Source organism: Hylobates moloch, unplaced genomic scaffold (genome assembly GCF_009828535.3).
Source record: "Hylobates moloch isolate HMO894 unplaced genomic scaffold, HMol_V3 SCAFFOLD_12, whole genome shotgun sequence".
Taxonomy (NCBI): Eukaryota; Metazoa; Chordata; class Mammalia; order Primates; family Hylobatidae; genus Hylobates; species Hylobates moloch.
The window spans coordinates 42,089,859-42,106,257 of NW_026652287.1; the positions used below are offsets into that span (position 1 = coordinate 42,089,859).

Genomic DNA, 16,399 nt, shown 5'->3' on the forward strand with positions numbered 1-16,399 from the left:
ATTCTTTTGAGTTTCTGATGAGCCTCTCCAAAGGAGCCAATCAGATATGAATGTATCTAAGTGAGCAGAGGAGGGACTCTGAATAGAATGAGAGGCAGGTTGGCCCTGAGCAGTTCCCAGCTTAACTTTTCACTCTAGCTTAATGATTTTGAGAGGTAAAGCCGGCTGGGTTGGGTGGGGACTTGGAGAACTTTTCTGTCTAGCTAAAGGATTGTAAACACACCAATCAGCACTCTGTGTCTAGCTAGAAGTTTGTAAACGCACCAATCAGAACTCTGTAAAAACACACCAATCAGCGCTCTGTGTCTAGCTAAGGGTTTGTAAATGCACCAATCAGCACTCTGTAAAAACACACCTATCAGCGCTCTGTAAAAACGGACCAATCAGCCCTCTGTAAAATGGGCCAATCAGCAGGATGTGGGCGGGGCCAAATAAGGGAATAAAAGCTGGCCACCCGAACCAGCAGTGGCAACCTGCTCATATCCCCTTCCACGTTGTGGAAGTTTTGTTCTTTTGTTCTTCTTAATAAATCTTCCTGCTGCTCACTCTTTGACCCCACACTACCTTTATGAGCTGTAACACTCACTGTGAAGGTCTGCAGCTTCACACCTGAAGTCAGCGAGACCAGGAACCCACTGGAATGAAGAAAATCCAGACACATCCGAACATCTGAAGGAACAAACTCGGGACACACCATCTTTAAGAACTGTAACATTCGGCCGGGCGCGGTGGCTCACGCTTGTAATCCCAGCACTTTGGGAGGCCGAGGCGGGCGGATCACGAGGTCAAGAGATCGAGACCACGGTGAAACCCCGTCTCTACTAAAAATACAAAAAATTAGCCGGGCGTGGTGGCGGGCGCCTGTAGTCCCAGCTACTCGGAGAGGCTGAGGCAGGAGAATGGCGTGAACCCGGGAGGTGGAGCTTGCAGTGAGCCGAGATCGCGTCACTGCACTCCAGCCTGGGTGACAGAGCGAGACTCCGTCTCAAAAAAAAAAAAAAAAAAAAAAAGAACTGTAACACTCACTGCAAGGGTCTGCAGCTTCATTCTTGAAGTCAGCAAGACCAAGAACCCACCAGAAGGAACCAATTCCGGACACAATTTGGGGGCCCCGAAATTTACTTTCTCTTCACAGTCCCCTCCCTCTTCCTTCTTTCTCCTCCTCACTTCCTTTGTCTCTCTCGCCTTTCCCCTCACTCTTCCCTCATCTGATTCTCTTTCCATCTGTCTCCTTTTTTGTTGTTGTGGTGGTGGTGGTTGTTGAAATGGAGTCTCACTCTGTTGCCCAGTCTGGAGGCTAGTGGCACGATCGTGGCTCACTGCAACGGCTGCTTCCCGAGTTTAAGCAATTCTTCTGCCTCAGCCTCCCGAGTAGCTGCGATTATAGGCACGCACCTGGATAATTTTTGTTTTGTTTTGTTTTGTTTGATGGAGACGGGGTTTCATGTTTTCCAAGCTGGCGTCGAACTCCTGGCTGCAAGTGATCCTCCCGCCTCGGCCTCCCAAAGTGCTGGGATTACAGGTGTGAGCCACCACGCCCAGCTCCATCTCTCTCTTCTGTCTGCCGCTTCTCACCCCTTCCACCCAACCAGGGCGGGAGAGGGAGGGGGATGAAACCAGGGCGGGGAGGTGGGAGAGGGATGAAACCAGGTCGGGGAGGTGGGAGAGGGATTACAAACTCCCTCTATTTACTCTCAAGCTTCTGTGTTTCCACCTCCACTAACCCTGGAGCCCTGAAGCGCCCCAGGCCTGCAGTGTATAAATGCCTTCCTGGCAGGCCTTGCTGAGACTTGAGCTCAGCAGTCCTCACCCTCCTTAATCCTAACCAAACAGGATCTGTCACTAGGCTCAGCGTGCAGAGGACGCCTCGGGTCCTTTTCCTCCTGCAAAACCACGGAGGCAGCCCTAGGGGCAAACAATGAAACAGTGTGGAGGGCTGGGGGATGAGGGCGGGAGCATGCCTGGCAGGGAACGTTTCTTTTTTTTCCTCCTTCAAAAATTGGAGGGGAGGCCTGGCGCGGTGGCTCACGCCTGTAATCCCAGAACTTTGGGAGGCCGAGGCGGGCGAATCATCTGAGGTCAGGAGTTGGAGACCAACCAGACCAATATGGTGAAACCCCATCTATACTAAAAATACAAAAATTAGCCAGGTGTGGTGGTGGGAGGCTGTAGTCCTAGCTACTCAGGAGGCTGAAACAGGAGAATTGCTTGAACCCGGGAGTCAGGTTGCAGTGAGCGCCATTGCCCTTCAGCCTGGGTGACAGAGTGAGTCTCAAACAAAACAAAACAAAACAAAACAAAAGAAAAAACAAGGAAGGGGATCAAAACTGTCAGTTGGGACAAATAGAGGCTTTACTATGGTAATTCTCTGGCTTTGAGCCAAGGACTGCACCCTCCCCAGGGGGCAGCGCTGAGAGCTGAGTCAGCCAGGATGGTTTAAAATTAAACCCAATTTTCAACATTGTAACTCCTCACAGACAAACACAACTGTGTTACTAACATCATTTCTCGGTTTTATCTGACTTTTTATCTGAAGTCGGGAGATGTGGAGGCTGGAAGTATAAACTGAGAAGTGTGCAGAACAGCTTCCTCCTGGCTCCCCCGACCCCAGCCAGCTTCTCTGGTTTTCTTTTTCTTTTTCTTTTTTTTTTTTTTTTTGAGATGGAGGCTTGCTCTGTCACCCAGGCTGGAGTGCAGTGGCCCAATCTCGGCTCACTGCGACCTCTACCTCCCAGGTTCAAGTGGTTCTTCTGCCTCAGCCTCTCAAGTAGCTGGGATTACAAGCACAGCCATGATGCCAGGCTATTTTTTGATTTTTTTTTTTTTTTTTCTTAAGTAGCAATGCCGTTTCACCGTGATGGCCAGGCTGGTCTCGAACTACTGACCTCAGGTGGTCCGCCTGCCTCGGTCTCCCAAAGTACTGGGATTACAGGCGTGAGCTCCTGCACCTGGCCCAGCCTCTCTGGTTTTGATCCAAGTCATGCCCAAAGCTTGGAAGCAGCTTTACACTACCTTTCTTTGCTCAAAAATTTGCCATCCATCTGTCTGTCCATGCAATAAATATCTAGTGATCTAATAGAGGCTGAATTCTGTGCTAAAAGCTAAGGATTATAGTATTATTTATTTATTTATTTATTTATTCATTTATTTATTTATTTATTTATTGTGAGACAGAGTCTTGCACTGTTGCCCAGGCTGGAGTGCAGTGGCGGATCACAGCTCACTGCAGCCTCAACCTCCCAGGCTGAAGTTATCTTTCTGCCTTAGCCTGAGTATCTGGGACCACAGGTGTGTGCCACTATGTCTAGCTAGTTCTTTAATTTTTGTAGAGATGGGGTCTGGCTATGTTGCCAGGGCTAGTTTTTATTTTTATTTTTTCTTGTAGAGGTAAGGTCTTGCTACATTGCCCAGGCTGGCCTCGAACTCCTGGGCTCAAGCGATTCTCTCGCCTCAGCCTCTCAAAGTGCTGGGACTTTGGCTGGGATTATGGGCGTGCACCATCATGCCTGGCTAATTTTTGTATTTTTTATTAGAGACATGATTTCACTGTGTTTTCCAGGCTGGTCTTGAACTCCTGGCCTCAAGTGATCCTCCTGCCTCGGCTTCCCAAAGTGGTGGGATTACAGGCATGAGCCACTGTGCCCAGCTCCATCTCTCTCTTCCATCTGCTGCTACTCCTAGAATACGTAGTGGGCGCGGAATAGGGACTATTTAAGTATTTGCTGGCCAGACATGGTAGCTCATGCCTGTAATCCCAGTACTTTGGGAGACACATAGCCCCTATTCTGTACCCACTACGTATTCTAGGAGTTGTTTATTTAGTCCATCTAGAAACGTTTCAAACCTGATGTGGTGGCTCACACCTGTAATCCCAACACTTTGAGAGGCTGAGGCAGGAGAATCACTTGAACTCAGGAGTTCGAGGCCAGGCTGGGCAATGTAGCAAGACCCTATCTCTACAAGAAAAAAAATTTTTTTTTTAATTAGTCGGGCAGAGTGATGCACCTCCATGGTTCCAGCTACTTGGGAGGCTGAGGTGAGAGCATTGCTTGAACCCAGGAGGTTGAGGCTGCAGTAACCTGAGATCACCTTGCCATTGCATTCCAGCCTGGGTGACACAGCAAGACCCTGCCTCAGAAATAAATACATAAATAAATATAAACCCTTCTATGTCTCCCATTTTATAGAGGAGGATACAGAGGTTCAGAGAGGCCCCCAAGTCATATGGCTGAGCTGGGATTTGAACTCACAATGATGGGTGCTCTTCACCACCTTGCAGCTTGCCACTCTCATGAAAAACATACAGTCTGGTACGGTACACATGATAATTACACAAACAAGGTAATTCAGATATTTAAATGCTCTAAAGGTTCTACATCAGGTTATTTCCAGTATTATTTTCCTGGTCATCCCTGGAAGGATGAGAAGGAGCCAACCTTCCGAAGAGCTGCAGAGAGAACACCCAGACAGAGTAAAAAGCAAGTGCAAAGGCCCTGTGGTCCAAACCACTTAAAAAGATTTGGAAGCAGCAGAGGTCAGAGTAGCAGGAAAGAAGAGACAAGAGGCAACAGAGCAGGATATGATGATTTCAGGCCACAGCGGGAGTTCGGGTTTCGTTGTTTCTTTTTTGAGACAGGTTCTGGCTCTGTTTCCCGGGCTGGAGTGCAGTGGTGCAGTTTCAGCTCACTGCCTGTCTTCAACTCCCGGGTCAAGCCATCCTCCCACCTCAGCCTCCCAAGTAGCTGGGATTACAGGCATGTGCCATCACGCCTGGCTAATCTTTTTTCTTTTTGAGACAGAGTTTTGCTCTTGTTGCCCAGGCTGGAGTGCAAGGATGCAATCTCGGCTCACCGCAACCTCCGCCTCTTGGGTTCAAGTGATTCTCCTGCCTCAGCCTCTTGAGTAGCTGGGATTACAGGCATGTGTCACCATGCCCAGCTAATTTTGTATTTTTAGTAGAGACAGGGTTTCTCCTTGTTGGTCAGGCTGGTCTTGAACTCTCGACCTCAGGTGGTCCACCCACCTCAACCTCCCAAAGTGCTGAGATTACAGGCATGAGCCACCGTGCTCGGCTTTAATTTTTTTTTTTTTGGAGATGGAGTTTTGCTCTTGTTGCCCATGCTGGAGTGCAATGGCGTGATCTCGGCTCACTGCAACCTCCGCCTCCTGGGTTCAAGTGATTCTCTTGCCTCTGCTTCCCGAGTAGCTGGGATTACAGACGCCTGCCACCATGCCTGGCTGATTTTTTGTATTTTTAGTAGAGACGGGCTTTCACCATGTTGGCCAGGCTGGTCTTGAACTCCTGACCTCAGGTGATCCGCCCGCCTCGGCCTCCCAAAGTGCTGGGATTACAGGCAAGAGCCACCGTGTCTGGCCGTTAATATTTGTATTGTTTGTAGGGGCAGGGTCTTGCTATGTTGCCCAGGCTGGTTTGGGTTTTATCCCCAGTAGGACAGGATTCTAGGAGCACAGCAGCGACCGGGTGGCCGTTTTACGAGCACTCCAGGGGTGGGGTTGGTAAAAGCTTCACCTCCCAGCTGTCCTACCTCTAAGATGTTTATCACCCCTGTCCTGCAAGATCTAATTCTGTGATGTCTTTGCTGCCCCTGAATGACAACAACAAGGCAGATTATCCCAACTCTTTCCCCTCTGCTGTATATTTAAGCACCTCCCCTTTGACTTTACATCCTGGACTAGTCTGTGTAAAGACAAAGAAAAACGAGAAACAAGAGGCTTAATTCTTCCTGTATTCTGGTTTCGGGGGAGGGTCAAAATATAACTTCAGTGGATGCCTTGCTCCAAATTGCAAAACTCCCTCCTGTCATGATGAAAGATGTGTTTTTCCCCTGGATAAAGCCGATTAGCACACACAGTCATCACAATGACTAGGTGGCTCCAGGATGAACTATGCATTTGATAAACGGTGCTGTCAAGTTCTGTTACTGGAGAACTAATGATTGTTTATCATGAGGCATGAAGGTGACAGGTTGTATCTGCTTGGCTATTGGAAAAAGGTGAGATGTAGGCTGGACACGGTGGCTCACGTCTGTAATCCCAGCACTTTGGGAGGCCGAGGCGGGCAGATCACGAGGTCAGGAGCTTGAGACCATCCTGGCTAACACGTTGAAACTCTGTCTCTACTAAATATACAAAAAATTAGCCAGTTGCAGTGGCGGGTGCCTGTAGTCCCAGCTACTTGGGAGGCTGAGGCAGGAGAATGGTGTGAACCCGGGAGGCGGAGCTTGCAGTGAGCCGAGATTGCACAACTGCACCCCAGCCTGGGCGACTGAGCAAGACTCTGTCTCAAAAACAAAACAAAACAAAAAATTAGCTCGGTATGGTGTCTCTTGCTTGTCATCCTAGCTACTCGAGAGGCTGAGGCATGAGAATTGCTTGAGCCCAGGAGGCGGACCTTACAGTGAGCTGAGATCACTGGACTGCACTCCAGCTTGGGTGGGTACAGTGGCTCATGCCTGTAATCCCAGCACTTTGGGAGGCCAAGGCGGGCAGATCAACTCAGGTCGGGAGAGTGTGAGACCAGCCTGGCCAACATGGTGAAACCCTATCTCTACTAAAAATACAAAAAAATTAGCTGGGTATGGTGGTCAGTGCCTATAATCCGAGTTCCTTGGGAGGCTGAGGCACGAGAATCACTTGAACCCGGGAGGCAGAGGTTGCAGTGAGCCGAGATCATGCCAATGCACTCCAGCCTGGGCAACAGAGTGAGACTCTGTCATAAATAATAGCAACAAACTATGGCCTCTCTGGCTACTAAAAATACAAAATTAGCTGGGCGTGGTGGCACACACGTGTAATCCCAGCTACTAGGGAAGCTGAGGCAGGAGAATTGCTTGAATTGGGAAGGCGGAGGTTACAGTGAGCCGAGATGGCGCCATTGCGCTCCAGCCTGGGCAACAAGAGCAAAACTCCATCTCAAAAAATAAATAAATAAATAAAATAAAATAAAATAAAAATTATTAAAAAAGAGAGAGAGAGAATAAGAGATTGGGAACTGGCCCCATGTCTCCTGCTACAGGACCTTGGGAAAATCCTGAACCCTTTGAACCTCAGTTTGCTCCTCCGTAAAACGGGGGCATCAGACCATCAGCCAATATCTCTAAGCTCCCCGTGGGATTGTGAATCCTACATGCCCCCCACCCCAGGCTTGCATGAAAAATAAGGTTTCTCTTGGGCCACACAGAGAAGATCCCTTCTGTGTCCCTCAAGCCATCTGTGACCTTCCCACTTCATAAAAGCAAAGTTCACTTGCTCATTGAAACTTCCTCTGTGCCAGGCAAGAGCTGAATAATCATTTTGCATCCCCCCAACAGGCCCCTCAAGCAAGATGCTGTTAGCCTCATCATGATGCCCATTTTGCAGATGGGGAAAAGTGAGGCTCAGAAAGACCAAGTCTGCAGGCCCCATCTCTACTGAAAATACAAAAACATTAGCGCCTGTAATCCCAGCTACTCGGGAGGCTGAGGCAGGAGAATTGCTGAGATCACGCCATTGCACTCCAGCCTGGGCGACAAGAGTGAAACTCTGTCTCAAAAAAAAAAAAAAGAAAGAAAGAAAGAAAAAGAAAGTAAAGGCGGAGAAGGAAAGGGAGAGGGGAGTTGGGGACATGGAAGAGGTGACAATTGGGTAGGGACTCAAGCTGGAAAGGGGGATGAAGTGGAAACCGGGTGCAGTGGCTCATGCCTGTAATCCCAGGACTTTGGGAGGACAAGGCGGGAGGATCACTTGTGCCCAGGAGTTCTAGACCAGCCTGGCCAACAAAGGGAGACCTTGTCTCTACAAAATATTTAAAAACAATTAGCTGGGCTAGGTGGCGCACATCTGTTTTCCCAGCTACTTGGGAGGCTGAATTGAGAGAAGCACTTGAGTTTGCGAGGTCTAGGCTGCAGTGAGCCGTGATCATGCCACCATACTCCAGCCTGGGCAACAGAGCAAGATCCTATCAAAAAAAAAAAAGGAAGGAAGGAAGGAGTGGGGTTGACATGCAAGGCCATTTGAGGATGGGCTGAGACATTGTGCACTCATTTCCCTCCTCCCCAGAGGACCACAAGGAGCAAGAGATCCCCTTACCTGTGGGCAGCAGGTATCTCAGCATTAGTAACACCAGGGCCCACCGCCAGCCTCCAGGGGCACCCTGCCTCAGGCCAGCCATTCACAGCATCAGGAAGACTCAGGGGCTGCTCTTTGCCCTCGTTCCAGCCCCCGGGCTGAGCCCAGAGACATATCCAGCAGCCCCGGGCAGCCAGGTGACTGAGATCTGGCGGGTATCAAATGTACCCAGTCGGTCTAATCCCTGCGAGGCCGGGCGGGGCTGGGAAGGATCCCCTCGCCTATTCCCAGGGCCCGATTGGCTCCCTGGGCCCTTGGTTCTGCCTGCCTGGGCTCCCAGGAAGACATGGCTCCATGGGCATTGAGGGGAGCGGGAGTTTCACCTGTCAGGCTCAGCTGTGGGTGTCAGGAAAAGTCTCCCTAGAATGTTCCCCAGACCCAGAGCTGCACTGCGACTTTCATGGGCCACAGTCACTTTTGCAATTTACCCATTACTTTTTTTTTTTTTTTTTGAAATGAAGTCTTATTATGTTGTCCAGGCTGGAATGCAGTGGTGCCATCTTGGCTCACAGCACACTCCACCTCCCAGTTCAAGCGATTCTTGTGCCTCAGCCTCCCGAGTAGCTAGGACTACAGGCACGCACCACCATGCCCAGCTAATTTTTGTATTTTTTTGTAGAGACAGGGTTTCACCATGTTGGCCAGGCTGGTTTCGAAGTCCCGATCTCAAGTGTTCTGCCAGCCTCGGCTTCACAAAGTGCTGAGATTACAGGCGTGAGCCACCGCACCTGGCCTATACTTAACATTTCCCCCCCTCAGCTTTATTGAGGAATGATTGGCAAATAAAAAATTAAATGTCTTATACTTTGTAATAAATTTTGAGCAAAGGGGCCCCCATTTTCACTTTGCACTGGACCCTGCAAATCACGCCTCTGGTCCTGCTGCAAGCAGTAGTCTCTGCTATTCCATAGCAGCCTCATGTTCCCTCTCTGTGACGCTCTAAATTGTATCCCCCTCATATTCACAAGTTGAAGCCTTTACTTCCGATGTGACTGCATTCAGAAACAGTTTTCAGGCTGGGCGCGGTGGCTCACGCCTGTAATCCCAGCACTTTGGGAGGCCGAGGCAGGGGGATCACCTGAGGTCGGGAGTTCGAGACCAACCTGACCAACATGGAGAAACCCCATCTCTACTAAAAATACAAAATTAGCCAGACGTGGTGGCGCATGCCTGTAATCCCAGCTATTCGGGAGGCTGAGGCAGGAGAATCGCTTGAACCTGGGAGGCGGAAGTTGCAGTGAGCTGAGATCAGACCATTGTACTCCAGTCTGGGCAACAGAGCTAGACTCTGTCTCAAAAAAACAAAACAAAACAAAACAAAAAAACCACAGTTTTCAGGGAGGATATTTTAAGGTTCAATAAAGTCATAAGGGTAGAACTTTGATGGGACTGTTGGCCCTATAAAAAGAAGAGGAGCCAGGTGTAGTTGTTCATACCTGCAATCCTAGCACTTTGGGAAGCCAAGGCAGGAGGATTGCTTGAGCTCAGGAGTTTGAGACCAGACTGGACAACAGAGCAGTTTGGTTCTGTTCTCTATTGAAAAAAAAAAAAATTGTCCAGGTGCGGTGGCTCATGCCTGTAATCCCAGCACTTTGGGAGGCCGAGGTGGAAGGATCACCTGAGGTCATGAGTTTGAGACCAGCCAGGCCAACATGGTGAAACCCCATCTCTACTAAAAATACAAAAATCAGCAGGGTGTGGTGATGAGCACCTGTAATCCCAGCTACTTGGGAGGATTCAAGCGATTCTTCTCCCTCAGCCTCCCAAGTAGCTGGGATTACAGGCACACGCCACTACGCCCGGGTAATTTTTTTTTTTTTTTTTAGATGGAGTCTTGCTCTGTCGCCAGGCTGAAGTGCGGTGGCGCGATCTTGGCTCACTGCAACCTCTGCCTCCCGGGTTCAAGTGATTCTTCTGCCTCAGCCTCCTGAGTAGCTGGGACTACAGGCACGTGCCACCATTTTTGTAATTTTAGTAGATTTTTGTACTTTTAGTGGAGACAGGGTTTCTCCATGTTAGCCAGGCTAGTCTCGAAATCCTGACCTCTGGAGATCTGCCCGCCTCAGCCTTTCAAAGTGCTGGGATTACAGGCCTGAGCCACCACGCCCGGCCTATTTTTTTTTTTTCTCAGAGACAAGGTCTTGCTCTGTCACCCAGGCTGGAGTGCACTGGTGCGATGGCTCACTGCAACCTCCACCTCCCAAGCTCAAGTGATCCTCCCACCTCAGTCTCCCGAGTAGCTGGGTTACAGGAATGCACCACCACGTCTGGCTAATTTTTGTATTTTTAGTAGAGACAGGGTTTCACCATGTTGCCCAGGCTGGTCTCGAACTCCTGAGGTCAAGCAATTCTTCCGATTCTACTTCCCAGTGTGCTGGGATTATAGGCATGAGCCACTGCACTTGGTCATCTAAGTCTTATTGCTTATCTCCAGCACTTATCAACTTAGAATATGCTTGCTAAATGAATAAATATGTGAATGAAAGAATGAGTGGGCTGGGCATGGTGGCTCACACCTGTAATCCCAGCACTTTGGGAGGCCAAGTCAGGTGGATCACAAGGTCAGGAGTTCAAGACCAGCCTGACCAACATGGTGAAACCCTGTCTCTACTAAAAATACAAAAAATTAGCTGGGCATGTAATCCCAGCTACTCGGGTGGTTGAGGCAGAGAATTGCCTGAATCCGGGAGGCAGAGGTTGCAGTGAGCCAAGATCGTGCCACTGCACTCCAGCCTGGGTGACAGAGCAAGACCTTGTCTCTCAAAAAAAAAAAAAAAAAAAAAATAGGCCAGGCGTGGTGGCTCAGGCCTGTAATCCCAGCACTTTGAAAGGCCAAGGTGGGCAGATCACCTGAGGCCAGGAGTTCGAAACTAGCCTGGCTAACATGGTGAAACCCTGTCTCTACTAAAAGTACAAAAATCTACTAAAATTGCAAAAATGGTGGCACAGGTGGCTCTGGGAGACAGAGCGAGAGTCCATCTCAAAAAAAATAATAATAGGCCGGGCGCGGTGGCTCACGCCTGTAATCCCAGCACTTTGGGAGGCCGAAGCGGGCGGATCACGAGGTCAGGAGATCGAGACCACGGTGAAACCCCGTCTCCACTAAAAATACAAAAAATTAGCCAGGCGTGGTGGCGGGCGCCTGTAGTCCCAGCTACTCGGAGAGGCTGAGGCAGGAGAATGGCGTGAACCCGGGAGGCGGAGCTTGCAGTGAGCCGAGATCGCGCCACTGCACTCCAGCCTGGGTGACAGAGCGAGACTCCGTCTCAAAAAAAAAAAAAAAATAATAATAATAATAATAATAATAATAATAATGAGTGAAAATAGAGTTGGCTTGAGTGGAGAGAAATCAAGGAGGACCACCCAGAAGAGGTATTCAAATCCTTCCAGTTAAAATTTGCCCACCAGCTTTGCCATATAATGTGGAATCAGAAAGTGTGATGCCTTCAGCTTTGTTCATTTTCCTTGAGATGGCTTTGGCTATTTGGGGTTTCTATCAATGGATAAATGGATAAAGAAAATGTATATATGTACATGATGGAATACTATACAGCCTTAAAGAAAAAGGAAATACTGTCATTTTTGACCACTTGGATGAACCCCGGGGGACATTGTGAGAAGTGAAATAAGCCAGGCACAGTGAGACAAATACTGTGCGATTTCACTTATCTGTGGAATCTGAAAAGATCAAATTGGTCGGGCAAGGTGGCTCATGCCTGTAATCCCAGCACTTCGCGAGGCCAAGGCGGGAGGATCACTCGAGGTCGGGAGTTTGAGACCAGCCTAGCCAACATGGCGAAACCCCGTCTCTATGAAAATTCCAAAAAAAAAAAAAAAAAAGATAGCTGGGTGTGGTATCGTGCCTGTGATCCCAGCTACTTGGGAGGCTGAGGCATGAGAATTGCTTGAACTGGGAGACAGAGGTTGCAGTGAGCCATGATCACGCCACTGCACTCCAGCCTGACAGAGCAAGACTCCATCTCAAAAATAACTAAGTAAAATAAAAAGGTTAAACTCATGGAATTAGAGAGTAGAATGATGGTTACCAGGGCTGGGGAAGTGGGAAGACTGAAGAGAGTTAGTTGGTCAAAGGACACACGTTTTTAGTTAGCAGGAATAAGTTCTAGTGATCTATTGTAACTATAGGTAAAAAAAATATATTACATATTTCTTTTTTTTTTTTTTGAGACAGAGTCTTGCTCTGTCACCCAGGCTGGAGTGCAGTGGCTTGATCTCAGCTCGCTGAAACCTCCGCCTCCCAGGTTCAAGTGATTCTCCTGCCTCAGCCTCCTGAGTACCTGGGATTACAGGTGCACACCACTACACCCAGCTAATTTTTGGATTTTTAGTAGAGACAGGGGTTTCACCATGTTGTTCAGGCTGGTCTCGAACTCCTGACCTCAGGTGATCCACCTGCCTCGGCCTCCCAAAGTGCTGGGATTACAGGCATGAGCCACCATGCCCGGCCCGCATATTTGAAAATTGTTAAAAATAGTTTATTTTAAATGGTCTTACCACACACACACACACACACACACACACACACACACACACACGATAAGTAGGTGAGGTGATGGCTATGTTAATTAGCTTCTTAAATAATTCCATAAGATATACATACAAATATCAAAATATCAGATTGTACCCCATAAATAGATACCATTATTATTTGTCATTAAGCATTTGAAAAATAAGGAACATTTAAAAATAAACAACTGCCCACCAGGTTCCTCTTTCTTTTTCTTTTCTTTTCTTTTCCTTTTTTTTTTTTTTTTTTTTTTTTTTTCTGAGACAAGTTCTCACTCTGTTCCTCAGGCTGGAGTGCAGTGGTGCAATCATAGCTCTCTGCAGCCTCAAACTCCAGGGCCCAAGCAATCCACCTGCCTCAGTCTCCCGAGTAACTGGGACTACAGGCATGTACCACCATGCCCAGCTGATTTTTACTTTTTTGTTTTGTAGAGACTGGGTCTGGATATGTTGCCCAGGGGTTTTTTTGTGTGTGTGGGGGGGTGGGGGGGCAGGTGGGGGTGAGGACCGAGCCTTGCTCTGGCACCTAGGTTGGAGTGTAGTGGTGTGATCTTGGCTCACTGCAACCTCCACCTCCCAGGTTCGAGTAATTTTTGTGCCTCAGCCTCCTGAGTAGCTGGGACTACAGGTGCTTGCCACGATGCCTGGCTAATTTTTTTTTTTTTTTTGTATATCTGATAGAGACAAGATTTCACCATGTTGGCCAGGCTGGTCTCAAACTCCTGAGTTCAGGTGATCTGCCTGCCTTAGCCTCCCAGAGTGCTGGGATTACAGGTGTGAGTTCGGCTCCAGGCTGGATCTTGAATTCCTGGGCTCAAGCCATCCTTCTGCCTCAGCCTCCCAGAATGCTGGAATTACAAAGCTTGAAATAGCACCTTGGCCACCAGGCTCTTCTTTTCTTTTTTCTTTTTTTTTGAGACGGAGTCTCGCTCTGTCACCCAGGCTGGAGTGCTGTGGCACGATCTTGGCTCACTGCAACCTCTGTCTCCCGGGTTCAAGCGATTCTCTTGCCTCAGCCTCCTGAGTAGCTGGGACTATAGCTGCACACCACCAAGCCCGGCTAATTTTTGTATTATTAGTAGAGATGGGGTTTCACCATGTTGGGCAGGCTGGTCTCGAACTCCTGACCTCGTGATCTGCCCGTCTTGGCCTCTCAAAGTGCTGGGATTACAGATGTGAGCCACTGCTCCTGGCCAGGTTCCTCTTTTCAAAGGCAGCTCCCGGGGACATGGCTGACTTGTGTCTGGTAACATTTTTTTTTTTTTTTAAGGAAAACCGTCTAGTTTTTTAGGAAAACCAGACTCAGAGCTCAGAAGATCTGAGCAGAGATTTAGGCTCCTGGGTCCTCCAGCTCCTTGAACCCACGGGGAATCCAGCAGCGGTTGCTCCCTTCCCCCTCTAAGGAATGCAGGAAGCCTGCCCAGAAGTGGCATTAGTAACTGAGCTCTCCTTTTGTCCCTAAGCTGCCATTCCATTGTCTTCTCCCAGTGACCACGGAAAAGGTCCTGGAGGGTGGAGGAGAGGTGCTCAGAATGGAGGACGAGGAGGAGGGGTGCTGAGACTGCTCAGCTCCTCCTGAAGTAAACACCTGCTCTGTGTTCCATAAGCTGGGACCCCAGGGTCAGGCCAAAGGGAAATGGATTCCCTGGGTTTGGGTGGTCTCCACAAATTCTAATGCATTTGCTACCTACATCATAGCGGCCCCCCCTCCGCCCCGCCCCAGATAAGCCCAGCAGTTAAGTGTACAGTTTCTGGAGCCTGGTGCCAGAGTTTGAAACTGCCTTTTTTTTTTTTTTTTGAGACAAGGTCTTACTCTGTCGCCCAGGCTGGAGTGCAGTGGCACGATCTCGGCTCACTGCAACCTCCACCTCCCAGGTTCAAGCGATTCTCCTGCCTCAGCCTCCCTAGTAGCTGGGATTACAGGCACCCCCCACTGTGCCCAGCTAATTTTTGTATTTTTAGTAGAGACGGGATTTCACCACGTTGGCCAGGCTGGTCTTAAACTCCTGACCTCAGGTGATCCACCTGCCTCGGCTTCTCAAAGTGTTGAGATTACAGGCTTCAGCCACCATGCCCAGCCTAATTTTTTTTTGAGACAGTTTCGCTCTTGTCACTCAGGTTGGAGTGCAATGGCACGATCTCAGCTCACTGCAAACTCCACCTCCCAGATTCAAGCGATTCTCCTGCCTCAGCTTCCTGAGTAGCTGGGATTACAGGCATGCACCACCACGCCCAGATAATTTTTGTATTTTTGGTAGAGACGAGATTTCACCATGTTGGCCAGGCTGGCCTTGAATTGCTGACCTCGTGATCTGGCCGCCTTGGCATCCCAAAGTGCTGGGATTACAGGCCTGAGCCACCGCACCTGTCCTGCAAAATTATAACTGAGGAAATTATGACGGTGAAAGAAATCAGACCTAACCGACTGCATGTTGCTTCTAACCCTTTTGTGTGTGTGTGTGTGTGTGTGTGTGTGTGAGAGAGACAGAGTTTCGCTCTTGTTGCCTGGGCTGCAGTGCAGTGGTGCAATCTCGGCTCACCGCAACCTCTGCCTCCTGGGTTCAAGCGATTCTCCTGCCTCAGCCTCCCGAGTAGCTGGGATTACAGGCATGCGTCACCATGCCTGGCTAATTTTGTATTTTTAGTAGAGACGGGGTTTCCCCATGATTGTCAGGCTGGTCTTGAACTCCCGACCTCAGGTGACCAGCCTGCCTCGGCCTCCCAAAGTGCTGGGATTACAGGCATGAGCCACCGCACCCGGCCCTCTTTACAGTTCTAAAATGCTTCTAACCTTTAAGCTGTCCTTGTTCATTCCTGGGCGTAGGCCAAACTAACTTTGGGAAGGAATTCAGTTCATGGTTTGACTCTGAAACAAAATTGATAACAGCCCTTTCCCTAAAAGACCCACTTCTTGCCTGGGGACCAGTCTCCTTTTGCAGGACTAACAAATTAGCTACAAGATTAGAAATTACAGTTTAGGAGTCATGCAGCCTCTGGGTCCAAGAGTCTGAATGTCCCCAAATTGCTCCCAGAGGTAGCATCACTATTGTAAAACCTAAAATCAGTGCTTGAGACAGTTTGCAGATCCTGCACTTGATGGATCAGCTGACACCACCCAGACCATCAGACCAGACTACCCGAGATCGCGCCATTGCACTCCAGCCTGGGCAACAAGAGTGAAACCCCATCTCAGAAAAAAAAAAAAAAAAAAAAGAAGGAAAAGAAACTCTACAACTCCTGTCCTTATTCCTGGGAATTTATTTAACAATTTAATTTCTCACCATACCCGAGGGAATGCACAGCCTATTGCAAAGTCATTCTGCACAAAAGCAAACTGAGGCTCAGAGATCCAGGCCTCCAGTCAGTGCTGGTGTCATGGACAACCAGGCTGAGGGCCCACAGCCGAACCTGTTTTATGACACGGCTGCTCTCCCTGAAGCCAGTGAGGCACAAAGCCTAGGGGAGTGGACAAGGGACAGGAAGGCGTGGGTTTCCATCCTGCTGTGTGACCTTGGGGAAATCACCTAACCGCCCTGAGCCTCAGTTTCCTTTCTTTTTTCTTATTTATTTATTTTGAGACAGTTTCGCTCTGTCGCCCAGCCCGGAGTGCAGTGGCACGATCTCAGTTCACTGCAAGCTCCGTCTCCCAGGTTCAAGCGATTCTCCTGCCTCAGCCTCCTGAGTAGCTGGGATTACACGTGCGTGCCACCACGCCCGGCTAATTTTTGTATTTTTAATAGAGATG

General features: G+C 49.1%; 1 protein-coding gene across 1 annotated transcript in view; it reads right to left on the minus strand.

Moving 5' to 3' along the window:
- The window catches only part of MUC16 (mucin 16, cell surface associated), a 220,729-nt gene extending 212,559 nt beyond the window's left edge, over nt 1–8,170 (minus strand). Inside the window, exon 1 of the mRNA XM_058425754.1 lies at nt 8,089–8,170. Within this exon, the coding sequence (XP_058281737.1) occupies nt 8,089–8,170 (82 nt within the window). The remainder of the gene's footprint in view (nt 1–8,088) is intronic.
- Between the last annotated feature and the right edge of the window lie 8,229 nt (nt 8,171–16,399).